At 31.7% G+C, this 27,973-nt stretch overlaps 2 protein-coding genes and 1 non-coding gene across 3 annotated transcripts; 1 reads left to right on the top strand and 2 right to left on the bottom strand.

Annotated features, from left to right (window-relative positions):
* Positions 1–6: 6 nt before the first annotated feature.
* On the top strand, positions 7–14,913 carry LOC140054047 (uncharacterized). The gene is made up of 10 exons (XM_072098866.1): positions 7–320; positions 4,942–5,037; positions 5,157–5,184; positions 5,886–6,004; positions 6,541–6,571; positions 10,508–10,596; positions 11,011–11,044; positions 11,455–11,685; positions 12,403–12,456; positions 13,292–14,913. The coding sequence occupies exons 1-10, from the start codon at positions 288–290 to the stop codon at positions 13,336–13,338; spliced, it is 762 nt and encodes a 253-aa protein (XP_071954967.1). The 5' UTR covers positions 7–287; the 3' UTR covers positions 13,339–14,913.
* On the bottom strand, positions 9,398–9,469 carry Trnat-ugu (transfer RNA threonine (anticodon UGU)). The gene has a single exon. It is a non-coding gene; the product is annotated as a tRNA-Thr (tRNA).
* Positions 14,914–15,502: 589 nt separating the features above from the next.
* On the bottom strand, positions 15,503–22,852 carry LOC140054052 (uncharacterized). The gene is made up of 3 exons (XM_072098872.1): positions 22,782–22,852; positions 18,400–18,503; positions 15,503–18,016 (listed from the first exon to the last, which is right to left on the bottom strand). The coding sequence occupies exons 2-3, from the start codon at positions 18,482–18,484 to the stop codon at positions 17,532–17,534; spliced, it is 570 nt and encodes a 189-aa protein (XP_071954973.1). The 5' UTR covers positions 18,485–18,503; positions 22,782–22,852; the 3' UTR covers positions 15,503–17,531.
* Positions 22,853–27,973: the final 5,121 nt, after the last annotated feature.

Below are 27,973 nucleotides of genomic sequence, written 5' to 3'. Positions count from 1 at the left end.
GAGTGACAACGACAACACCACGCTTGAACGGTCGACGTTTTTAGGAACTCTTCCGTGATTAACGCACAGATTTAGACAACGCGCGCAATAATGTTCTCCACCTTTAAGAAATAGAAAATTCAATTAACGTGTCCAGGTTGTATCAATATCTTACTAATTTGAACACGTGGAATTATTATAATTTTTTTTGTTTGAAACTTGTTAGCTAACACCTCGTACATGTAACCGGTGATATTTAATGGATTTCAATATACTTCGTCTTTCATTTATGCAACATCGTCATTTGCATGCAGACGCGTTTTGTGACATTTCATGTATTGGTAAGTTATACGTCCGTTTTTTGATTATTTCTATAATTATTATATGTTAAGTAACATTATTTAACGGTCTTGTAACGCGGTCTTCAATTTTACTTGTTGCTATTTTGATATAAATTTCTTCCTAACTTTTAGAACCAGTAACTCTAAACTGGTATAGTCTTACCTTTGCGTTTAAATTTGATAACACCAGTTATTTACTTATTTTTATAGGTAACTACTACAGTATTTGTAATAAAAATAGCATTTCCCGTTTTTGTAATATTGATTTTTCTTTTGATATATCCTTTTTTCATGTCTCTAAAGATGTATTGTCCCCAAAAACATGAAAAATAAAGATTAATGAAATCAGACTTTGAATAGATTAATTTGATTAAAATTACAAAATAATAAATAAAAAACAGGGAAAAATAATGTTTTCACTTATAAAATGACAAAACAAATGGCTGAATCCGATCGAAAACCCATTGGCTAGCAGCCAATTTGACTTCTTTTTTTCGATTCAATTTTTGGTCAAAGTAACTAACTATTTGGTGACATTAAAAAGGCAAATTAAGAAAAAAAAATTTTTCAGGGGGACAATACATCTTTAAGTTTGCTTATAATGTTGGTAAATATCCTATCTTTATAACATTTGGTGGCATGAGAAAAAGTTCTGTAGCACCACTTTTAAAAAGTTACCGCTGTTGTTGCAAAGATTTACATTTATAATCAACCATTTTACACCCCGGAGCTACTTTTTAACTTCTCAAATAAGATGAGTTTTTGTCTAGATTGACTAGATAGTGGGTATTCTAAAATGTATACGTAGTATTCTATATTGATTGAACTACATTGGAAATATCTAAAATTTCTATTTAAAAATAATATTTGCGTCGACTAACCCCGGCGCTGACAACAATTTAGAATTCTCACTTTTAGTCGGTTTACCATAATATTTATTTTTACCTTATTACGTTATTTTACAAAAAAAGAGTAATATTAGTCCAGTACTATAACAAAGCATACCGTACAGCTTTATCAGCTTGTAAAATTTAATATAAAATTTGCAAGAGCAATATAAAAGTAATATCAATATAAATTAATCATGAGGCTTATAAAAATGACAATGAATATAATTGGAAACGAATCGAGAAACGAAGTAAATGCAACCATGACAGACTTAGTACACTAACCTTCCCTGTTGACGAGTCAGCGCTTTAACTTTCCAATCGGTAGACCTGGTTCGAATCCCAGCGCGGTCTTTTGTTATTTTTGTTCATGATAGTAAGATATTATTATTATTTAGAAGGTTAGACTAATATGTATGTGTTGTTGGTTCGAATCCTAGCGCGGTCGTTTCGCTTTTTCATATAGTAAGCTATTATTATTTAGAAGGTTAGATTAATATGTATGTGTTGTTGGTTCGAATCCCAGCGCGGTCATTTCGCTTTTTCATATAGTAAGTTATTATTATTTTATAGAAGGTTATGTTAAATTAACATGTATGTGCTATGGTATGGTCCTGTTGCAGTCAGCAGACACGATACAGCATTATGTGTATGATCGATAGACATAATGCCGTACTAGAATCATGTGACTGATTAAGAAAGTACTTATTCGTTTTAATCAATGCCATAATAATTCTAGAAACAATTCAAAGGTTTATATTGATTGAATTTTTATAATGGTTATCTTTACAGGTGTTACTAAGACACCTATGTTATATCTATTATCATAACAATGTTTTTACTTGCGCCCATCAATAGATTTGCAGATGTCTTGCATCGTATAATTACAGCCAATGTACTTCCAAAAAATTCGAGTTTTTAATTATTTATGTTTTCGTCAAAACACATACTAATGTATACAGACGTCACTCATTTCTCGTTTTCCATCGGTATTAATTATTTTTACAAATGGCTTATTAAGCTCGATTGGACTCGACTTGTCCGTCAATAGAGGCACTATAGACTCTTTTTATACCGTTTTTGTTGCATAACATTGTTTTAATATTAATGCTAATGGTTATAGCGACTAGGCCTATATCCAGTGAGCAAAATATTACTTAAAATTACTGTCCGTCAGACGTATAACAGTCAACTTGGCGGTTTTGCAAATAATTGTAAATAAAAAATAAATAATGATTTTGGAACACACTATGAGTGTATAATTGTAGATTTAAGAACAAACCCCACTTTAATATGTGCATTCTGCGACAGGATATGTTCACGAAATGATATTTGCAATAACACAACTTTCCTATAACTACTTTAGGCAACATATTGGTTCAAAACATTTTACCGTTTTCAAACACATTAACTGTATGTATTCTACTAATATAATAATGCGTGACATAATTACGTATAATATTAACACGAACTGATGCTCAAGGCCTTAAACACGATATCTATGATTACGCTATGCGCCGTAGTACGCATAACAAATGATCGGTAAGTGGGCGCCTTGTATATTTGGAACGTGCGCAATAAAGTTTAGAACTTAACTTTAGCTATTTAGATTTAAAAAAAAAACAACTACAGTATTTAGAATGACGAAGAAGATTAAGTTCTCTTTTCGGATTCCTTTTAAGATTAGTTTTCTGTAAGATGAAAAAACGGTTAGTCTCGTCTGAGCTTGATATACGACAAATACTTAGAAGAAATGTTGGATGTAGTAATTTTGAAGACTAGCTCTCGAATTCGTTACTCTAAACTCGCTACCACATCATGTAAATAAGCAATAAATTTTATTTGATAGCAACCTTAAATTTTTGAAATAGAAAAAAGCGTTAATTGACATAGCGGTACGGAGAATGTTCAATGTACAAGAAAAAACTTAGATTACGTTTAAACTGTCTACAATTGGTTCTTTAAATGTTGCGGTTTAAACAAAAATATCATCATTTATTATAATTGTATACTGTTATACGATTGTTGAAGTTTCGAGTGTTAGCGTGTTTTCTCATTGTGTTACTTTTGATATATAAATTATTTTCTGAAACATAGTTAATCAAGTCAATACAATCATTACAGTTTCGCAGTATTAATATACATAAACCGTGGTTCAGTAATATCTATTCAAACGAGTGAACATATAGTAATTCCATCGTCTGTCCTACATTATAATCATCATGATACAATAATATTTATTGTTTAAGCTTGTATATATAATTATATCAGACGATAAATAATTAATGATTATTGTACGGTTTATCACGTGCTTCAGGATTCTTCATTAAACAGCAGTACGGGTAACAGCAAATTGAATCTGCTTTTTTTTCAAACCGCAACTGTTAGTGTAGACTAGATTTTAATAATTGCAATACAGATCTCTTAATTAATGGAATAAATGCACAAATAATTAAATGATGGTGTAAAGTGTTTGGTTCTTTCTATAATCTGCCGATTAGCCTAGTCTACACTAGCAAACTCCGAGTTTCAAAGTTTGTTATAGAGTGTAGACCAGTTGGGCAAACTATAAAACAAGTCTCTAACCTGACCAAACTCTGGGTTTGGCAAGATAAGTTTACTAATTCTTTGTGTCAACTACACCTACGCGAGCAAACTTGAAAAAACTCTGGATTTGTCAAGATAAATTTACTAATTCGTGGTGTTAACTACACCTTCACTTAGCAAACTTGACCAAACTTCAAGTTTGGTAAGATACATTTTCCAATTCGTGGTGTCAACTACATCTACACTAGCAAACTTGACCAACTCTACTCTGGGTTTAGCAAGATACTTTTTCCAATTCCTGGTGTCAACTACACCTACACTAGCAAATCTTGCAAACTTTTATTGACAAATAATCTCTTATAAACTATTTAATACTGTGATATATTACATGATTTTGGTGAGTCTGTTGTGTGTGTTTTTCTGTATACGCCCCATAAATAAATAATTCTATCTAGCTAAACGTAACATATCAAAGGAAGTTGCTGATCAAAGGTTTATAGAGTAAATGTAAAATTAAATTGTTGTTTATAAACATACGAACGTACGAGTAAAATGATTTTGTGAGTGGACGTAATGTCATAACAATTTTCTAATCATATTTAATTTGCATGCAAACTGGTATTTCAAGGTAAACCTTAGTTCCGGATCATCTTTTTTGTGATTAAGTTGATCTGTTATTAAATTATAATGTGATTTAGTCTCTGAATTATTCAGTATTAATTTTCAATATGAATGAACCTTTTTTTGGAATTGTTTTTTTATCAAATTATTAAATTTATTTATTGACAGAATCTGATATCCACCCGCTTTCCAAAATGTTTTAATATCATTTTTTTTTTACATAATTACATGTAAGTTAATATTTGATAAAAAATAAATTGAATATGCCATTTTAATGTTGCATATTAGTAATTCACTTTGACCAAAAATTGGACAAATACATTTTTACATACAAAACTGTAATTTAAAGCCAAAATAAATGTCAAATTGACTGCTAGCCAATGACTTCTTGTTCGTTTTTCATGTTTTTGTGAGACAATACAACTTCATTTATATAGTATATGATACTATGTGATACATGTGAAGAACAAATATTCCTATGATACTGGAGAAATATAGATAAGTACAATGAGTCGGGTGATATTAATGGGTTTAATAAATTATATTTTATTTTATTTACATATTAGATAGTGAAAATGTGGAAGAATACGATGGTAGTATCAAACGCATTAAAGTATGTTCTTTTTAGCTTATTGGTTGTACTGTGTTCAACAATGAATTCTGTGAGTACAGTTTATTTTGAATTTATTATTATGGCCTATAAAAACCAAAACGTTCGATAGAAACATCAATATCAACCTATAAACGATTCTATTTTTTCATTACATGTTTTATTTTTTAGGATGGCGAAGGAACAAACACCCTTTCGAGTGAGTAATGTATTAATAATAACCATTTTAATTAAATGTATGAGTAGGGCCTAATCATTTTGCGTCAGGGTAATAAAAAAAAGGCAGACTTGTTAAATACGCAGCTCCCGTTTACGAATGGAAATTGCTCGAACCCATCCCTATCCCTGGTATCATACCGAATGACCACTATACGCTCATTCTTGAGTAACATGCTTGGGACACGAGCCATCGGGTACTATAAGGTAATAACTGTTCTATTTAAAGAAACAATCTATGTTTTGTTTACCAATTAAAATAAAGCACGAATGACGTCATATCATTTTCTTCTTAACCTACTAAAACATATGGCACTTAAACTTAAGTGAGTTCATTATATACAAGGCTACGTGTGTTACAAAAAAAACTTAAAACCTTATTTCTAGTATTATTATGCGTAATAATTTTTTAAATATTATACAGATTCATTATAGAATAGAACCTGTACAAAGGCGATACATTGGGTCATAAAGTGTTTCCTTCGGGTTCATTATTGAAATACAAATTTTAAAAAGTAGTCCATTTAAAAATTAGCCGATTTAATACAGAGTACAGTAGGCTTAGATATATTTACCCCGGGTGAGTTGGCTTTACCCACCAAAGTTAGCGATAACTGTGAGTACCCTATGAAATTAGGTCTACAGATGTGGACATCGAAATGACCATTAATTTGTCATTGGCAGAAATTAAAATCGAAGATTCTATGACCAAGAAAGAAGATTATCTTAACAAAATATACATACGAACATGGAGTGCTCGCCCACGACCAATAGGAAAACGGACACTAGTACTTTACGGTCAGGTAGGCCTATATGTTATACAGTTTGCTTCCACCAGAGAAAATACTTTCCCCCACTTCAACATATAAGTAGTAGGCATAAGCATGGAAAGAGGTTATTATCTCTATATGACTAGATTCATTAGTCTGCATTTTACTTAGTTTCGACTTCAAAATCAACATCAACATTCTTAATGTTAGTTTTCTGTTTTCTACTTTTTTTTTGTTTTCTTTATTTCTGTGTATCCTGTCTTTTGTTCGTCACACATGAGCACTCGTCCGACTTAAGTTTCAAACAAACTTTTCACTCTTATAGGAGATTTTTTGAAATTTATTACAATACGTTTTCATCATGATTTTTAGTATTTTTCCAAAGAAGAAAATAATGTTATTTTCGACCGTTTGGTTCAATACAATGTGAGGCTTAATAAGCACCTCTATTAATGTAGTTGGTATATATAGTTACATAAGTATGCTAACTATGTCATTGTCTTCCAATTCTTGAAAGAGAAACGACTACAACTTTTAACGTGAATTGTTATTATTTTTCCATTTTGTAGCGTAGCTCACAAAGTAGATCTGATTTTCCAGGTAAGTTTTAAGTAATAATTAAATTGGTTAGAAATAAGAACTAAAAGAACATAGAATAAATAACATGAAATAAAAGAACATGAATAAAAGAACATGGAATAAAAGAACATAAAAAATAAATAACATGATGAAATAAAAAGAACATGAAATAAAATAACATGAAATAGCAAGAATATGACATAAGGAAAAATGAAATAAATAACATAAAATAAATGAACATAAAATAAATGAACATAAAATAAAAGAACATGGAATAAAAGAACATAAAAAATAAATAACATGATGAAATAAAAAGAACATGAAATAAAATAACATGAAATAGCAAGAATATGACATAAGGAAAAATGAAATAAATAACATAAAATAAATGAACATAAAATAAATGAACATAAAATAAATGAACATGAAATAAAAAAACATGAAATAAAAGAACATGAAATAAAAAGAACATGAAATAAAAGAATGGGAAATAAAAGAACAAAATAAAAGATCATGAAATAAATGAACATAAAATAAATGAACATGAAATAAAAAGAACATGAAATAAAAAGAACATGAAATAAAAAGAACATAAAATAAAAGAACATGAACTAACGAACTTGGTCCAGAATGAAATTATAAAATTAGAAACATTACAAATATAACTATGTTTAATTATTCAACGTAACGCTTACTATACAGGTTAAATGGGGTTAATGTATTCACCAATATACCGATGGGATATCAAATTATGAATCTATCAGCGTTGGATGGTAAATTAATGAGCTACTAACTTATTATTCACCATTCTGATTGCTTATGTTATTGGATTACAATCGAAAAATCAAACACACAAATCACAATTATGCTCAATTAAAGATTTAATCCTCCGTTAAATAAAAAAGACATAAGAAATTGATAATAAGTAAAGAACCTTAACGATAAGATGTAGGGCTGCTGTCACCCGGGCCTCGCAAGATGGTTCAGTAGAGGCAGATTACTTGGGCTTGAGCGACAACAAATGCTAATCTTGCAAATAAACATGAAGAAAAATAATTATATTACCGTAGAAGATTTTACCAAAGTCAATAACTGTAGGATATTATACAATGTAAACAACACTTTACAATATTAAATTTTAAAACTTGTATTAAATTAATTCGCTGCGTCCGTTTTGAGGGCTGGAAGCTGTAGGGCCATTCAAAAAGGCAGCGCTGCAGTAATAATAAGGTTTGCGAACGTGGATTAGTCACCAGCCTAGCATTGCACATTAATGTTTACACAATGCTGAAGATGCAATATTACCATTGAATATCACCATTAAATATCACTTTTCACGTGATACTTAATTCACTTGGGTATCTTATAATCAATTTTATTTATTATGAAAAAGTTTATATTTTATTGTTTTACTATTATGTTATATTTCTTTTTATTATTTATTTATTATTTTACTTTACAGTGAACGTCATAAATACAGTTTAACGAGATAATAGAATGTATAAAATATTTATAGTATAAAGTTATGGTATAATTATGTTTTTAGTTCATATTAATAATTTCCTTCAATTAAGAATTAACAAGAGCGTGCTGAGTTATACTATACAAAACATCTTATGATTCAAACCAATTAGCCTATTATATATTTATTATATCGACATTGTATTGTGTTTGCGATAATCATGATGATGTAAATGTAGACACAGTTCGTGTCTGTAAACCTGAAAGTGGGAGTTAATATCGAACACGAACTTCACAGTGAACTATTAAAACTAATCCAATAATTATTAAAATCTATATTAAATGATTATACCGTCATTTAGTATTGTATATTTTACAATAATGTACGATTATCTCGCAAAGGCCTGTTATTGCGCGAATGAACTACTCCCAAAATGCACAACATTTTAAATAGCATACACCCTGTATTGCAAAACACATGAAGCATTCCAGGTGTAAGCCTCGAATTTTGCTCCAAAAAGTAGACATGAGCATCTGCCATTTCAACTAATTTACATACTATAGGCCATACGCCTAATTTATAATAATTCATCATCAAACAAACAGCAATATGTGCACCTTTATTGAATTTCATTAATGAGGTGATGTATACTTTTTCATATTGGTATATTAATTTATTATTATATATTAATTAAAGAAAAGGGCAATGCTGTGTTTATCAGTAGCTGATCTCAGCGGAGATATGAGCAAAATAAGCAAGAAGGTAAATCAAAATGATAAAGTAAAACTGTCAGAAAGTTTCGGATAACACTACTCATTCGCCAGGGCAAGGATTTTTTTATTTTAATTTTATTCATTTCGGCAATAAACATAAAATAATAATTACAAAAAAATAGAAATATATATCCCTGGCTCCCTTTGTCATATTCCTTTTATTCCTGTCCACCCAGGCAGCACTTGCCAGCTTTATACTATGACGTTATCCAAATTCCTTCACTTGCACTGATGAAGGGCTAGTGTTGCCCGAAAGCTCTGTTAACTTTTCTGGCTGTTTACTTTATCGTTTTGATTTAGCTTTTCGCTTTTTATTTTTGTATCCCCATTGAGATCCAGCCACTGATACCCACAGCATTGTCATTTTTTTCAGTAATTTGCCTTTGAATTTATATATATATATATATATATATATATATATATATATATATATGATTTATATATATATATATATATATATATATATATATATATATATATATATATATATATATATATATAAATCATACTGTAAATTATAGAAACAGTGCTCATATTTGGAACATGATCTCATAATCGCGTCGAGCATAGCTCATTGGCGAAAGTTCCGTATTTTTTAGTTGTATGAAAAAATGTCTCTGGCAGGATTCGAACCTGCAACCTCTCGCTTACAGGGCGAGTATCATACCACTAGACCACAGAGCCATGTATGGTATTATCACAGATTTTTACCCACCAGATACATTCTCTCATACAACAAATGCCCTCACAATCAGTGGAGGCTTAACAAGTCAGAATAAATTCCAACTTTAATTCGCAACGGTTTTTTAAATAATATTGTGTATATGTAAATCAATGATGTTGCGTAGCACTGTGTAAATTATATATAAATCATGAGAAATGAGATCATGTTCCAAATATGAGCACTGTTTCTATAATTTACAGTATGATTTATATATAATTTACACAGTGCTACGCAACATCATTGATTTATATATATATATATATATACACGGCTTCGTGTCTTGTACTTTATATATATATATATAAATATATAAATATATATATATATATATATATATATATATATATATATATATATATATATATATATATATATATATATATATATATATATATATATATATATATATATATACGAAGTACAAGACACGAAGCCGAGGAGAGACAAAAGCATTAAACAAAACGCTGTCACCGGTAAGGTGTGTCTCTTCAACACAAACATGACAAATAACAAGAATATATACTAAAATAAAACATTTCACAAGATACAAAAAAAAAGGATTTAAAAAGTTAAAAAGTTTCTCTCCGACATTTAAAATATAGTTACTATGATATTTATATAACAATATTTATTTAAATTTATTTGAATAAACGCCTCCCTCGAATAAACGTAGCCCCTCCCCATTAGAACATCATTTGAATAACCCAATAACACATTTCCGTTTGTAGTAGAATAGGCCTTATCATTGATTGACATGATCTACAATTTACCAAGCATTTTAATACATTTTTTACTGTATTTTCACTTCTCGATATTAATTGTGTTGTATTTTTTAAAATCTATGGGGTATTTATTTGATTATACATGTTAACACCAAAAAACAATAAACGCCTCCCCCAAATCAACGCCTCACTCGAATAAATGCCCCTAAAAACACTCGTGTTTATTCGAATAAATACGGTAATTAAATTGAAAGAGTGTCTCTATTTAAATTTCAGGAGAGGATAAAGGTGAAAGTGTGTTATTTGACAAAAACCCGCGAAGAATTCCACTGGAACATTTTCTAAAATCGCCCTTCAATGACGAGGTAAGTTTTTATTCAATCAATCAATGTTGAACTATATATTGTATTAAAACAAGGCCATATACATGGCTGCAGTCGCATGCTCAAATTTGAGTTAATGTTTACCGACCGACCGACCAACCGACCGACATAGTGAGCTGTAGAATCGCGACAAAAACGACCGATTCAGTGAGGACTCTTCATAACATGCGGATTTTCTACGCTACAGTAGCATGACATGATGTAACAATCGAGTTGTTCTGGAAAAGGGGTCTTAAGTAAGATTACGTTTCGTTTATTTGAATTAATGACGTTGTTAAGAATTGGTGAGAATATTGTACTTCGACACGCATGCGTCAAATGTGATGTGTGTTATTAACTGCCGAATATTCACTATTACTAGAATTTACTAAAACAATACATGTTCGTCATTTCTAGGATAGAATTCTGGATTCAAATATGAATGTATTTGGTAAGCAATTAATTTACATTTATTCCAATATAATATCTTTGAACATGGAGGTATAGAAGCATGCATGTTAAATATTAAAATATCCACACACTTATTCTTGGCAACAAAACTACCAGAAAGATAAATCGTAAAGTACAGGCGGTAGATGGAGACATTTAAATTTTTGGGAACAGTCCATGCAGAATTTTTTAAATAAATGAAATGAAAGCCCTCAACGTTGTGACATATGTAATCATTGTATCCAGTTGTCTCAAGATCATGCATAGTTAAATTAAATAAATACATTTAATTAAATAACCATGCCTTTATATTCTACAAAAAATGATCTCATTTCTATATTTATCATGACCAAACAACTTGGATGTTATCTCCCGCGGTAACTTTAAATATCGTCTTATTTTTTTAACTAGGAGGACAATCGAATCAACCACAAAGTGACGATTCCGAGCCATCAGATCATTTAGAGTGGCCGGATGTGTTATCAAAAGGCGCCAATCTGATTCAAGCAAGACCACTTGACCATTTGGATCCTACTAGGAGACTGTCCGTAGTAGACTCCGATAGGAATATTTTAGATGGATTTAACAAACGCGTCTGGACGGCACGAAGACCACCATCCTGGACACGTGCATTGAAAACCGGTAAGTTGATTATAATACAAAGTGACACTTGTGTCTAGTCATTGTTCCTTTTATGTAGTCTAGGTTCTAGGCCGAAATTAGTAAAAGAAAAATATTTTGGCACATATGGCGTTTCATACGTATAATACATGAGCTCGTATTCAGACAAAAATTCAAACGCCGACTGGTGGACAAACATTAATGTGGCATACATTACTTTTAGCTTTTTTATTCTTTTACTTTTAATTGATTTACAGCATTTTGGAATGCTATTTAGTATTTTGTTGATTTGTTTTCGACTTTAAATGTGAATAGACAAAGCGATCGTTTTGATTTTTACCCTCTAAAACTAGTTTTTTGCTCAAGTATAGTTTATAAAACGCTGCATGTGCCAAAATATTTTTCTTTTGCACAAATATTAAGCCGAATCGCCGTCTATACAACCAAGTAAAGTTTTAGCGAAACCAACCCAATTGAAAAGCTTGAGATATGCTTTGTATTTGTTATTAAATTGATAAACAAGACCAGAATATTACAATGATGTCTCCACACTTTCAAACTTTATGTGACAACAAAATGTGATGTGCCCATATATGGACATGATGACGTCATATCACTACCGGTACCATATTTTTGCCCATCACACTTTTTTTTTAAACTAGAAAAACAGAGACCGAGCTTAAACAGTAGTGTTATTATTATTATTATTATTATTTCATAATATTGTTTTCAATTCAGAAACCATTCAAGGACGAAAAGGACAAGAAGGAACACGACGTACCAAAATATCAGGTATGTAATATTAAAATTAATACGAACACATTACAAAGACATTATCTTGACATTGCGCCCTCTGTGATAAACCTTAAAAGAAACTTTTATATAAACTATAGTCAAGGTTTAATAGACTTGTTATATCCAGACCCAATTAAGCACTCCTTAAACAAATATCTTGGTGGTTGTATAAACGAACAATTATAAAGATATTATCTTGACATTGCGCCCTCTGTGATAAACCTTGAAAGAAACTTATACTGTTTCTAAGTTTTATCCTAAGTTGTATCCAGACCCATTAAGCACTCCTTACAATGAGTGACCGGGAAGCGAACATTTTGTTTTTAAAAACGTTCTGTAAAAATTCTAGAATAGGTTATGCCAACGATTTTCTGCGCCCAGTTCTATGGCTGAATGGTATACTATACTGAAGTTCGAAACCCATCATACTGTTTTTTATTTGTTTATATTTCAGAGAAATATTTAGTTTATATGTTCATATAACGTTTGCGGTACACCACGCATATATTTATTCTGAAGAGAACTGTTAAGTTTCTCGACGTTTCGATCAACAAGCTTTGATCAAAACATAAATGACCGAAACGTCGAGAAACGCAACATTTCTAAAACTATAGGCTATACGTGGTGTACTGCAAACGTTATTATCAAGATATTGATTTCGCCATGCAAACCTTCAAACAATATATAAAGGTTATGTTCAGTTATAAGCATATATTTTGCAATGTTTCGAATTTTCAGAGAACATCTTTGGGAACAAAATTAGGTGACCGCGGGAGAGCTTCTTGTAAAAAAAGAACTATACATTTTTAATAATCGGCCTATTGTTTTTCAGAAGTTCTTATGAGATTACGGCAGCTTGGAGTGTTATCATGGACATAGTATTTACAGCATTACAAATATGTCTACTACTGCAATATTTTTTATTTTAAGACATCTATAATATTATAAAAAATAATGTATTGTTTTTTCTTCATGGTTAATTATTATAAAATTATTATAAATATTTTGTATTTTCAATTGTATAATGTTTAGATTAGCATATATTTAAATGGTCATTATTAGGCTTAAAGGTGTATTGTCCCCTGAAAAAATAATTATCAAAATTTTGTTGTTGAATATGCCATTTTAATGTCACATAATAGTTATTCACTTGGACCAAAAATTAGATTTAAAAAAAATGATTTACCTGAAAAACCGTAATTTAAAGCATAGTCAAATTGGCTGCCAGCCAATGAATTTATTTTGTCATTTTATAAGGGAAAACATTCTTTTTCGTTTTTATTCTACGGAAGTAACTTTATTAAAACTACAAAATAACCTATTTAAAGTCTGATTTAATTAATCTTCATTTTCATATTTTTAGGGACAATACATCTTTAAACCGAAACAAAAATTTATTATTTGAATCGGCTACTGTGTTGCACCCTCACTCTTGTGTTTTTAATTTGCAAGGCGTAAACCATCTTAATCCTTACTTAATGTTCCTTATTTGCATATCCATGGGTTTAATTATTTAGGTTAGATATTCACACTTTTACACGCATAAGTTACTTCCAATATTTAATACCCGCTGGCGTTCCATAGAGTATAAAAAAAGTGCTGTAACTGTTCTCAATGAACCAGCTAAGATGGAAACTACCGGAAGTGCCTGGCAAATAACAGCACTAAGAACATTATGATTAGATAAAGTAGCTGAACAATAAGCCGAGATAAAAGTAGTCCTAATCTTGATTATTTATGTGAGTTGATTAAATGATTTAGTTAATACACGTATTTGTTATGAAATAAAATAGTACGGTATAAAGTCTCTGCTCCTTAATACATATTTAAATAAGTACATATAAATATATAAAGAATATGTATTGGTTATATTACAATATAAGATAGAGTCTCTACAAACTTGATTCATTAACTATTGGGTATTCGTTTAGTTTATGTTTGTAAAATTGTACATTTTAAAGAAAGTTGTATTATTTTAAGATTATTGCAAAAACCAAGTTGTGTTACTGTTTGTGTTACTTCGTTGTAAATGTTAATGCTTCTGCTTTATAGACTCACCGTAACCAGTCGAAAAAATAAAAGGGTAGACATTTCAAAATATATATTAAGTTAACATGCGTAGAACATGTGCTGTGCGTCTGCGCATGTCAAATTATGATATAGTAACCAGTTATGTCGAAAAATAAAAGTGTAGACATTGGCCAATTTTAGGAAAAAATGAATTTAAAAAGTTCGTATTGAGGTAACATGCGCAGCACATATTCTGTGCGCTTGCGCATGTCAAACTGTGATATAGTAACTAGTTATAGCAAGAAAATAAGGGTTGTAATTTTTCGTAAGAATCTCTGTAAGGGATTTTTTTCCAAAAATGGACAATTATCGACTTCTTAAAAATATATATTGAGGTAAAATGCGTAGAACATGTTATGTGCGTTCTTGCATGTCACATTATGATAGAGTAACCAGTTATGTAGAGAAAAAAATGGTCAACATTTGGTTATTTTCCGTAAAAATTCCTGTACTAAAGTACAGGTTTTTTTTCGAAAATTAAAAAAATATCGACTTTTCTAAATATTTATTGAAATAATATGCGCATAACACATTATGTGATAATGATATTATTGTAACCAGTTATATCAAAAAATAAAACGGTCGAAATTTTGTTATTTTTCCATAAATATCACTGTACTGCAGTACAGGATTTTTTCGAAAATTGACAAAATATCGACTTTTCAAAATATATATTATTGAGGTAACATGCGCAGACGCACATAACGTGTTCTACGTATGTTACCTCAATAATATATATTTTGACATGCGCAGACGCACATAACGTGTTCTACGCATGTCAAATTATGATATAGTAAATTTGGTATTGAAGTATGAGATAATAACCAGTTATGTCAACAAATATTTGTAAAAACCACTATAGGCCTACTAGTACAGGAATATTTTCGAAAAAAATGACAAACTATTTTTAAAATATTTAAAAATCAATTATTATGCGATAATATTGCCATATATGCGCATATTATTGCGTTACCATTACCTTATAATGTCATAGTAACTAATTATGTAGATAAGTAAAAGGGTCGAAATTTTTCAAATTTTTGGATAAAAAATGCTTATAGTGATTTGAAAATGTCAATTATTATGCGATAATATTGCTCTATAATGCGCATATATTTCTGTTTATCATATTTAATAAGGTTGATCCATCCAGCAATTGCTGATCATTAGGGACCCTCAGAGGTTCACACGACAAACATATACACAAGATGCTTTACATAAACAAAGTCTTATTACAAGTCTTTGGGAGTGGAGTTGTAATTTTGTCCTTAGAAAAATCCTGACATGTGACGGGACTTGAACCCAGGACCATTGGAGTGATAGCCAAGCATCATAACCACCAAGCCACAACTCCACTATTATCGAGAGGCATACTAACAAGTTTTATCGGAAAATAAAAAATAATCCCTTTTTACAGTAGGCCTACAAGAATTTTTGTATGTTTTGAGTATTTTGTTTTTACTTCACTTGGTAGCCTATACTGCTTAGCTTCTTTGTCTGTTGTCTCTAGTCTTGTATGTTCAGAATGTTGGCGCTAAAATTATCTTACAATAATGTTGCTTAAATTGTGATTACAAATATATTCCAGTTAACAAACACTTTTTTTGCCAATATGTCACTGTTCATTAATTCTAAATAATGCTATTTATAGTTTATTCATTTAAATGTTATTAAACAGAATTCACATGTTGTGGTGATTCTTAAATCTTGTTTCACAAAAATAATATGTTCATAAATGACTATTATTTACATTTAATCTTTCTATTTATATCATTTTAACCTATCAATAGGGAGGTTTCGCAACCTTACGAATACGATAACGACAACGGATACGTCACGCACACGTATTCGTTTTCGTAAGCCAGTAAAAATCTGTTTCGCATGGCAACGAAATATCGAGGCGCGTCCAAAATATGACTGCGGTAAATTTGAGCGAAGCGCAGTGCACGTGTTGCTTGGTGCTTTGCTGCCTAGGCCTAGCGTAACATCAAAGCGAGTGAAGACTTTAAAAACTGCTATTTATCTAAATTGACCTGGCATTTTAGTAAATTACTTTAGTAAATGACTTTCAATAAGGGTATAATTATATTATAGTCATGAATCATTCCTGATTCAAATGAAAAATGTGCAAAATAGATCAAAAACTATACTCGTTTTGTAGTTACGAATATGACTGGTGATTTACGAAAAGTTTCACAAATGTGTGACGTATCCGTTTTCGTTATCGTATTCGTAAGGTTGCGAAACCTCCCTATTATCTATGAAACACATAATCAATTCTGAATGGAGTAAACTTCAGTCTATGGAACGCCAACTTGTACTAAATCGTCTGAAGATGTATATTCAATGGTGACTTATATGTAATTTAAACTTACTCGCTAATCTAGTTGCAATTGGTTTGCCCTATCGTTCAGTTATTATTTAGGTATTCTAGATATTTTCAGGGCATTTTCTCGTTTCTTGACATAATACAGCCCCGTAGTTGATTGATCGACAAGTGCAATTTTAGTTTAGTCCGTATCAAGACATTAAACTATTCTATTTCAAGTGATACGTAGGCCTACTCATTTGAGCCCATTAAATGTTCATAAAAGAAAATACGGCACTACAATAACCATTTAGGCCTAGGCCTATTAAAACAAGAAATGTGATATGCGCAGAATGTCTTTAAAACCTGTTTTTCACTAGACGAATATTATAGTCAAATGGTTGTTTCTTTTTTCGATGGAATCATGAACACGCATGCACATTAAACCCTTCGATCTTGGAGAGTAAATTCGCCTAGTGAGAAAACAGGTTTAATATAGCTGTTTTTTTAATTATATCATAACAATGTGTAGTGACCTAAACTTGTGTTCTGTTTAAATAAAGTAAAACCTAATCTTAATTTTGATATGCATATCTTGATAAACTTCAGTAAAAAATAAGATCACGTAGACATATACATTTAAAAAGTGAAATGTTTCTTGTGTTTACAACTAAAAATATGAAGTAGACAGCGTTTATTCGTAATCTTTTTTACCAAATGGAAAAGATGGACGCAGATTTGTTCTTCCACCACCGCCGCCTCCACTGGTGCTTCTTGTTTTGCTGCCTGAGGAAGGTCGTTTAAATTGCACACCACGTGACCCCAAAGCGCGCTTTCCAAATGGTAGTATACGCAAGCACGCGTTGTGTGAACACGAGCTTGTCTGTTTTGGTTTTTTCTTGATACGAAGACATCGATCTCCAGGACAGTTACCTCGTTTTGACACATCAGTTCCGTCACTGCTTCTAGTCGTTTCGTATTCCATATCGTCTTCAGTAACTGCAACATTCGACTCAGACGGCGAGTCATTGCCTTCGTATGGTTTCATCTGTAAAGCCTCGTTAGCTAGTAAATCCTCTGCAGCTGCTTTTATTATATAGGCCAGCACATGCTTCTCTCTTAAATTGTGTAAAAATAACGCACGGTCGAATCCTTGTTGAAAAATATCGTTTTCTAAATCTGTAAAAAAAAAAGAAACCTGTAATAATGTAATTTTCTTCGTCTGACGATAAAAATGACAGCCTATAAGGAGACTGATGGATCAGGATGAACTCTTAATCATCTTATTGAATGTCTCCACTCGTATTATCGATTAATATGTGATATACATTCATTGAGAAAATGGTTTAATTTGGGAAGTGTAAAATAAAGGTAGGCTAACATCTTCTATGCAAAAGTTATCAAACTATAACGATCAATACCTTATTAACATTGAATTAAGAAGAAAAGTTTCTGCAAACTTTTTCACGAAGTAATCTAATGCAATTACGAAAGTCTGTCGACAGATTTTATACAATGTAGTTATTTTTATGTAACAAAATTTGCCAAATCAATTGCGCTACCTGGGTTCCTCAGTGCTGTTGGTGTTTCGTCTGTGAGAACTGTACATGGCCATAATAATGCCAAGCATAGAATAACTAACTGCATGATTTATTTGTTTACAAATCTGCAAGATAAAATAGGACAGTGATGTGATGCACCTCGTTCTAGTACGATGTCATGCCTAACAACAGAAAACAGTGAGGAAGCTTCAAGTAAAGTAACAGGGTAATCGAGACAATGGCATGATACAAGAGTTATGATACTGTACGATAACCTTGTGTCTTCGTATACAAGATCCAGCAATTTGTTATTGTTCAGTATCAAAATTGATATGTGTTTACATTGCAACAATTATGGCAAACGTTGGAAGACATTTGGAATAATTAGAATAATGCTTAGACTGAGTTTTGACTTAATATTAGTAACAAGATAAATATTTTGGCACATATGGCGTTTCATATGTATACTAATTGAGCTTGTAAACTTGTATTTATATGTATATCGAAACTTCGACTGGTGAACTAACATAAATAAGACAATAAGTACAGACTTAGGGCAAGTCTATAGAACGCGGTGCACAATTAGGCCTATAGTGGATGGCCGTGCTAAACGGTCAATAATTTGACAAGTGTAATGTCAAGAGAGCTGTCACTTACTAGATAGGCCTACATCTCAACTGACTATCGCAAGTCAGTTAGACACAAGTATATTATGTATTAAATAACATAGAAGCAGGTGGCTGATCATCGACTGATTTCTCTCACAATCATCCAAAATTAAATGAACCTAACAATTGTCGAAACATTTATTAATTTTTGCTAATCGAATCTGATCACAATTATTTTCAGATGACGTATGTTTTAATATTGCTAAATTACCATTTCTTTGGCCACCTGAGACGTTTACAAGAACGAGTTATCGAACTCATCACTTAACTAATTATGTTCTGTTGACGAATGAACAATTCTAGATAAATTGATAACGCTAAATTCCTATTTAGATTGTTTTGATTTCAAAGAATCTATAAAAATATTTTGAATAGCACAGTCTACAATAATGCGAAGCCGCAAATATATGCACTATGTATTGTGTGAAACTTATTTAACGGTCATTAAGCTCTGTCTACACTATCAAACTAGTTTTACCCCCAAAAAAGTGTGACGTGCCCAAATATGGTAGTGCTAATTGACGTCATAGTGGCACATCTCTTTTTTTTTGTCTGATAATGTAGACAGAGCTTTGGTAGACATATTAATAATACTTATATTGGTAGGCTTCTGTTTTTTAATGTTATCTAAACGCTAGTAAAGGCCAACGTACACAGACGAATTACGGTAAAGGTAAGTGGAAAACCACATAGCTGTCCCACATAGAATCAATATCTATCCTAAATGGAAAGCGCCCGTCCGCTCCGCGTTCTATGTTAATGGTCATTAGAAATAACATAGATTTTATATTTGAATTACCGTTACCGCTCGTCTGTGTAAATTAATCTTAACGATAGGCCTATAAATAATTTATATAGATTGAACGATTTTTAATAATATATGGATGCCTTTAGAAAACTGTGTTCTGTGGACTAAAATATTTCCTTTGAATAAAAGTATGCAATGCAATGCAAACGTTCAATGGATGTTATCAAAGAACTTATAACACAAGAATCTCCTGTTCTTCAATTTGCATTCAAAACACAGTATCGGAAGTACAGGGTTAAAAGGTCAAACTGGGCGACGCCATTTCACAGCATGGAGCAGCTCCCCCTCCAAACTAGGAAGTCAATTACTTTTACCCCCCCCCCTCCCCCTAGAGTATTAGCAGATCCTCTCTATGATTTTGACTTTCTAATTTGATGCGGGCGCCCTACTCCTCAGTCAATTACTCTATCCCCCCCCCCCCCCTAGAGCATTAGCAGATCCCCTCTATGATTTTGACTTTCTAATTTGATGCGGGCGCCCTACTCCATCCCACAATGCCTTTCGAAATTGTTACGCGCTTCGGACGAACAGGAGATTCTTGTGTTATAAGTTCTTTGATGTTATTGTATTGTGATAGTCCTACACATTCTTGTTTACAATCACGACATTGCTGCCCGCTATAAACAAATTATTGACCATTTAACTTTGATGCACATAGCTTAATTCATCATTCAATTTATCAAGGAGATAAATCAAATTCGTCGAGTTGTTTCTTTTCATTTATTAACTCCATTATCCTATTTGGCTTGTAATTATTATTGTTATACGATGATTCCACCATTTCAATTTCAATGCGTTCGATTTGGATTGTTTGGTTACATATTATTACTTTAGATCATGATAGATTTATTTGATATTTTAAGTTTTAAGTGATATGAGTTTCAACTTAAGCTCTGTCTAAACTATCAAACTTTAACTGACCAAACAATGTGATGTGTCCATGGACATGATGACATCATATCACCATATTTGTCAAACTAGCTTTAGAAAAGTTATTCTAAAGCGTGGTTCCCACTAGCGACGCAACGCAAGGACGTAACGCAACGCAAGTGAATTGACCAATCACAAGCGATGGCTTATTCGCTTGTGATTGCTAACTGTCTATAACTTCGCTTGTCGTTGGTTAAAACGCTTGCGTTGCGTTTACGTCCTTGCGTTACGTTCTAGTGGGAACCAAGCTTTAATGACAATTGTTGGTCACAACAGGTCAAGAAGTTACTCGTTTCTACTGAATTTGGTTATAGCTGTAGAAAAGTTGAAAGAATATTGAAATTGAAAAACAAAAATGTATTCCAAAGTATAGTTTACATCATAAGTTAAGGTTCTTTTCTCTTTATAAAAAAAAAATATGTTTAAGTTATCATTTGACTAATACCATTAATTTTAATCAAAGAAAATTATTGACTAAGTTACGTTTAGAGATAGAGCATGAAATTGAAAAGGAAATATGGGAAGGCTTAGAAGAGAACGTGTAAAGTATGTAAAAATAATATTGTTGAGGATGAATTTCATTTTATTTTATACATTTCATAATGATTTAAGAAACAAATTTATTCCAAGATTTATACATGTTTATCCTTCTATACTAGCTGTGTTTATAACTTTCAAACACAAACTTTACTTATAAGTTAGGAAAGTACGTTTACTTTGCTTTGAGAGAAGAAATAATTCTTTTAGGTTTTGGTCTATTAGTTGCTGTATTAGGGCCATATAAATGAATTGAATAAATTCCATGAAACGGAAAGAAGAAAAGCACATAATATTGATATCAGAATATTTGTTACAATTGTTATCTGTTTATGCGATTATTACTAAGTGCTTTTTAAAAATTTATTTAGTCAAAAAACAAAATATAAATGACAAACGGACAAAAGATAAAGATGATTTCGTAAGAGAAGACCGGAAAAAGTCATACATGATATTTTTCCATTCAAGTTAGTTTCTTTTGAATTTACGACGTGTATATACACCGAAGTATAGTATAAAGAGTGAAGATTGTCACTTGGGAATCTTAACAGCGTCACACATTGTAGAGAACGGTAAAACATCAACCAGTTTTAAAATGTGATACATAGATGCTATTCTTATTAGACTTGACAAAACTCAAACTAACAGTAACCCATGTGGAGAAGTTGTATGAGAGCAGACAAGAAACTGAAATTCATGTTTGTTATCGCTAGACATGATACAGTATCATGTTGATATTAGATATGAACCTCATTCCACAAAATGTATATCCCAAACATTTTTTGTAATGGTTTATAAATATGAGTGTATTGAATATTTTGCCCGGTGAAAAGTCAGTAAAATTTAATACATACAACATTTAGAAAAGTCATAAAGAGAAATATTTCACGGTTTACAGTAGAAATTATGAAAGTATATCGTGTGTGATGTTTTTTATACATTATATTTCTTAACTGCATTACGTTTAATATATGAAATAGAATATTCGAAATAGCATAATTTGCATTACAAAAATAACTAAATTGTAGAAAAAGAATAAGACAATGAAACATTAAACGGTTGCTTTGATTACGAGATACTTGTGTATAACATTGTTAAAATGTATTTCTACCAAAAAGAGTACCAACTTCGTAATTGTGATAAAAGAAGATTCATCAATATTTATTACTGAAAGGTTTAATCAACAAATTAAATACAATGCAAAATTATATAATCGCAAATTTACTTAAACTACAACACCGGTATTTTTGGATATAATCCTAATTTCATTTGTATTTCAAACAAAACATTTTACAATTATTTAATTGCACAGTAAAGGCTTTACAATTATAAATAATGTACTAAAATCAGTGAGGTAATGAAGAGGCATCAACCCGCTTGACTAAAATCGATAATTATGCATTTTGTACGCGCGCGTAAATTACAACATTTTGAAGCGGCATTAAAACAATATCACTTACCTAATAATGAATGTATAGAAATATGAAAAAGTTGAATCCAAATAAAAGATGTTCAGTTTGGTTAAAAGATTCCACCAGTGACTGCAGGTAGCAAATGAGCATTGCTTTTATTACACCACAGGTGCACATGCGCAGTATGAATCATCATTATCATCATCAATACGATGAGCAGCGGTGCTCTCTGCGGCGGTGGTGTGATATCTTTAATAGAGGAAATCATACAGGCTGGCTGCAAGCTATTTTTCGATAATTGTGGTATCAACCGTTTTAATGTTTGAATACGTCAACTGATTACGTTTGTCTTAATAATTCTGTGAAATTGACCAATATGATTATATACAATAATGTGTCAAAAAATCAATTTTGTTGTGAATTAAAGTAAGTTTGACACTAACTAAGAAAGTTAGGACTCGTAAATAGTACTGCTACCATGTCATTGTATTTAAGGTTATTATTGTTATCAACCAATCGACCCATCATTTTATGTAGCGAGGACCACTCGCGACCGACAAACGAAGTAAACGAAATTATTGTTGAAAAAATAACTCGACTTACAACGTTCACTCGCGAGTCTCTACACGAATATTAGATCCCTAGTAATCAATCAATCATCGACATTTTTATTCTATAATCAATATAAAAACATATACAAATACAATACAAATAATATGATAATGGAATGGGATACAAAATAAGCACAAGTGCTTTAAGCATATAACCCTAACAAAACAGATGAAACATTATTTTGTACAAACAAGAAAAGAACAACCCAAAATAACATAATGTGATTTACTTAACCTAAATATTTCTATTGTTATAATGTTGCTTTAATCTCTGTTTAAACAAACTTAGAGTGGGGGATTGTTTTATATAATCTGTTAAATTATTCCAAATATGTGTTCCTTTGTAGGAAATACATTGCTGTCCGACTTTGGTGCGTTTTAGTTGTGGTAATCAAACAATAATTCAATCGATTGATTGATTGATTAATTATCTACCAATCAGTTGGTTGGTTAACAATACAAATCGATTAATAAGTTGATTGATCAGTTGTTTTCTTTATCTGACATTAAACTGATTATTAGAAATCTGGCGAGGAATCCAGTCTTCTATTAAAACAATTCTCATCAACAAACGTCACACAGGATCTAATAATGAAAAAATACGCTATGTTAATCTTCAAAAATGAAGATCAGAATGCGCAAGCTTGGGGGGGGGGGGGGGGGAAGCGGCACCCAAGTATGTCCTTAACTGAAAAAAAACAAACATTCTCTCAAGGCAAGAAACTTTTGTGTTGATATATTATACATTTAAAAAGACGATTAGCACACAAGTGCCCACGCATGCGATGTACGACGTACGTGTACGTTAAGCCAGCACCTGGTTTGTATTAAGCAATAATATAAAATACTAGTCTTTAAAATACCTGTCATAATATAAGCAATTTAAAGTGTTGAATTGTTTCCTCGTTGACCCATATCTATAAGTACAGTTCCTGTTTGCTCCTCTCTTTGAGAGCCTAGTCGTTCAGCAACACCGCCAAGGGGCTAGGAAGCGACGAACAATCCCAATTCTATATTCATGTCTATTTTAGAAAGCCCATCATTTATACAGGTGACAAGATACAAGTATATAATACGTCGATGGCGCAGCGTTTACGTGAGGTCTGTATCAGTGAGCCGCGAGTTACTTTGCTTTCTAAAGAAGTTAGCTTACAAGTTAATTTATCAAAATCAATTGGCAGCGCAGACAGATAAATAAAACAGTTAATGTCATTTTGTTATTATCTTTCCTTATTATGTCTTGAAGAGAATTATACAACATTCAAACATTTTCTACACATGTTTAACAACCTTTGATTTGATGATTAAATGTGTTAGTACTGTAAGTTGTTGATTTGCCGACGCATCGTCGCCATTAATTTCAATTACGACGTGACGTAAAGTTGACGCATACGTAATTGTCAGAACTTAAACGCGTAGGCCTACGCCATGCCAACGTTCTTTTTCTTGTTGGTTTAACATATGCTGCGTCTGATTCATACAGATGCGGAGTTATATCTAAATTAACGACACGGAAAAATAAAAGAGATAAACGATAAAGCAAGCACTTCCGTGTCGGAGTAACTCTGATATGATTCTAATCCGTCCAATGCCTATAGTACGTATGAACACAACTTAAACTTGGTTCTCACTAGCGACGCGACGCAATGCACGGACGTATTGCAACGTAAGTGATTTGACCAATCACAATCGATGGATTATTTGAACAGTGGCTTGTCATTGGTCAACTCGCTTGCGTTGCGCGTACGTCTTTGCGTTGCGTCTTTGTGGGAACCACGCTTTAAATAGCTACCGTAGCTCTACAAATCGCATAGGTAATTATAATCGGTCTAAATTTTCATCATAATGAAGCATTCCTTTTCTTCCAAAGATTATACTTAATTTGAAAATACCATGATCCAGTAAACTCACTGTTGATATGAAAAATTATTTTTACTTTTATAACGGTGAATTACATTCATTATATTAAATTGTACTGAATTAGCTCCACGGTATAATAATAATACGCATTTACAGTATTAAGCTATAAATCTAAGATATTTCCTGAAACATGGATATATTAATGATATTAATATTATACGTCTTAATAAGCAGCTGCCAACAGATTGATCGGAGGAGGAAAGAGGAGGATTCGATCATTTCACACCTGCGTGTTTGTGAAGATCTTGTTAGGTCATCACACGGGTGACGCGGCGGAGACTTTTCGATAGTCAACGCACGGCGAAAACATACGAACATTTGCGCATGTCTACAAATAATCAGTGCTGTGTGACAAAACAAAACAATCTGACGCACGTCCTAGTAGTAGTAGACGCAACGCCAATGCACCGCAAGTAATTTGATCTCACGACGCGCGATGGACAATCCAACTGTCGCTTGTGATTGGTCGTCGCACTTACGTTGCGCCAACGTTATTAGGTTACATTAGTGGCGGCGCGGCGGAGACGAATTCATTATGATCATTTGAGCATATCTACGCCAAGTTATGATTAATTTACTTACGCTTTCCATAGGTTGTTTTCATTATTTCGTCTGTTTAAACTTGGACGCAACGAAACGACGTAAGTGAGTTGATTGGTCAAAAATACTTGCGGTGCGCTACTAACATTATTGTATGAAATAATTTTCTTCATTGCTATTTTATTTTGTGCGTGTTTTTTCCGTTCTTCATTTGATATTGATAGTTTGGGAGACAGTTTATATATTATATTTTCTCCGTGTAACAGAATATTCCTATTTCTTCCCTCGATCGCAGCCGTTCATAATACATTTTTGATAACTTGCGCGCGATAAACGTGGGCATCAATGCTAATTATTGTCGTTATAACAGCTTCCTTTTATCGTGTATTGATTGTTCACCAGGTGACTGCAAACTCAGCTGGTTAATCCGAAGAAAGATGATTGGATTTTCATTTTGTATTTTCTTAAATTTCAATTACACTATTGTCACCAGTCGTTAGAAACTAATTTACGGCAACGTTGCAGCTATACGCTAAACGGCGTTTAATGTTTTCTAATTCTTTAAAGAGCCGTTGACTCATTGTCACTCATGGTGCAATGTATTTGATGTTTTTGTTTTAATGATGATGATGATGATGATGATGATTAACCGGGAAAAGGTGTAGCCAATTATTGGTCATGTATCTTTGAGTGGTCTATTACTATACTGTTCCATGGACTAAAAATAGTATTTAGTCCATGATATTCATAAGCCGATAATCTACCATTAACCTTACCACCAGGCGCCATTATAATACATATATAAATATATGTGTTGCTATGATACAGTATTGGAAAACTCATGTTATGTGGAGATACAGTAAATCATAATGACGTCACCCTACTGCCTAACTGAAGTGAGTGAAAAAGTACTGTATTGTGAGATTTTTTCTTTTTAAATACTAACATCCTTTAATTTATTTTTAGCGAAGTTGTTAAATTTAGGTGGGTTATTGTTCAGCATGAAAAGCTACTGAAAGTGTGTACAGTACCATATCAATTCGGCAATTATTAACTCCCTGGGAAAAAGGCTTAGTCTAAATTCGTTTTAAGTCTTCCCTGTCACCTCAGGGAAGAGAATTTCACACTTCCTTGGCAAACTGGACTGCATTTAAGTGGTTAACATCAGCGCGAAAGATTTAGAAGTATAATATTATTATGCGCGATAAAAATTTTGTAAATTTAGATGGAGCCAATATATTGGATCTGTATGATGTTTTATTTTGGTATATTAATTGGAATATCGGTTCATTTTATTATTAGATCGAATAGTTTCAATTTGATTCAAATTGGATCAATTGTTTAAAATAAATTCAATTCATTTTAAGTTTAATTATAGTTTATAGTAAGAAAATATTTACGAAAAACAATGAAATAATCTGACCACAAAATCACCATTTCGATGCTTTTGCATATAAGCAGTTCAGATTGAGTGCTTTGTGTTTAAGTTATCAAAAATTGAGTATGACGCAGACAATTTCGTGCGAAAGTAAATAGCAACACTTTGCAATTTGCCGACTTACGTCAGAAGACAAAGCATTATAAAAAAAAATGGTTCAATCAAGTAAGGTGTCTTAACTTATAAATCTATAATACGAGAAGTTGTGGACATATTTATTTCCTGAACAAAGATGGATTGTACTGTGTGATCATTGTTCTAAAGATAATAGTAATTATTGATGATGAATCAAACGTATTAATAACAAATAATATGATTTTCTAAAATAGCGCATTTGTAAAATCATAGTTGGACTTAAGATACCAAAACAATGGTCCAAATTAAGAGACAAAAATAGGCTTATTGTAATTTTATTAATTATTATTAATATTGTTGTATTCGCCCCAAGGGTCTATGTATATAATAAATGTCCTAGTCCCTGTTCCTAGGAAGGAAGGAAAGAAAGAAGAAAGAAAGAAAGAAAAGGAAAGAAAGGACATTATTAATAATTCATGTTTCGATTTACTGTATATGACCATTTTCAAGAATCTAATGAGCATGACTCATCTATTTCCATATTCCATTTCTAATTATTTACAAAAGGATAACCAAATGCATTGAGATGTATAGTTTTATTTTATACACTAAAGACCTTCGAAAATATCATTTTATTTTACATACACGTAAACAAT

The sequence above is a fragment of the Antedon mediterranea genome, chromosome 7 (genome assembly GCF_964355755.1).
Source record: "Antedon mediterranea chromosome 7, ecAntMedi1.1, whole genome shotgun sequence".
Classification (NCBI taxonomy): domain Eukaryota; kingdom Metazoa; phylum Echinodermata; class Crinoidea; order Comatulida; family Antedonidae; genus Antedon; species Antedon mediterranea.
Note: the sequence above shows the minus strand (reverse complement) of the source record. Positions and strands in the feature narration are given on the sequence as shown.

Excerpts from the sequence above, each read along its gene's own strand:
- LOC140054047 (XM_072098866.1), top strand. The coding sequence starts at position 288 with ATGCAGACGCGTTTTGTGACATTTCATGTATTG. Across the intron at positions 5,038-5,156 it reads TGTGTTCAACAATGAATTCT|GATGGCGAAGGAACAAACAC; the intron begins GTGAGTACAGTT and ends TTTATTTTTTAG. Across the intron at positions 6,005-6,540 it reads CACTAGTACTTTACGGTCAG|CGTAGCTCACAAAGTAGATC; the intron begins GTAGGCCTATAT and ends TCCATTTTGTAG.
- LOC140054052 (XM_072098872.1), bottom strand. The coding sequence starts at position 18,484 with ATGCAGTTAGTTATTCTATGCTTGGCATTATTATGGCCATGTACAGTT. Across the intron at positions 18,017-18,399 it reads AACAGCACTGAGGAACCCAG|ATTTAGAAAACGATATTTTT; the intron begins GTAGCGCAATTG and ends TTTTTTTTACAG.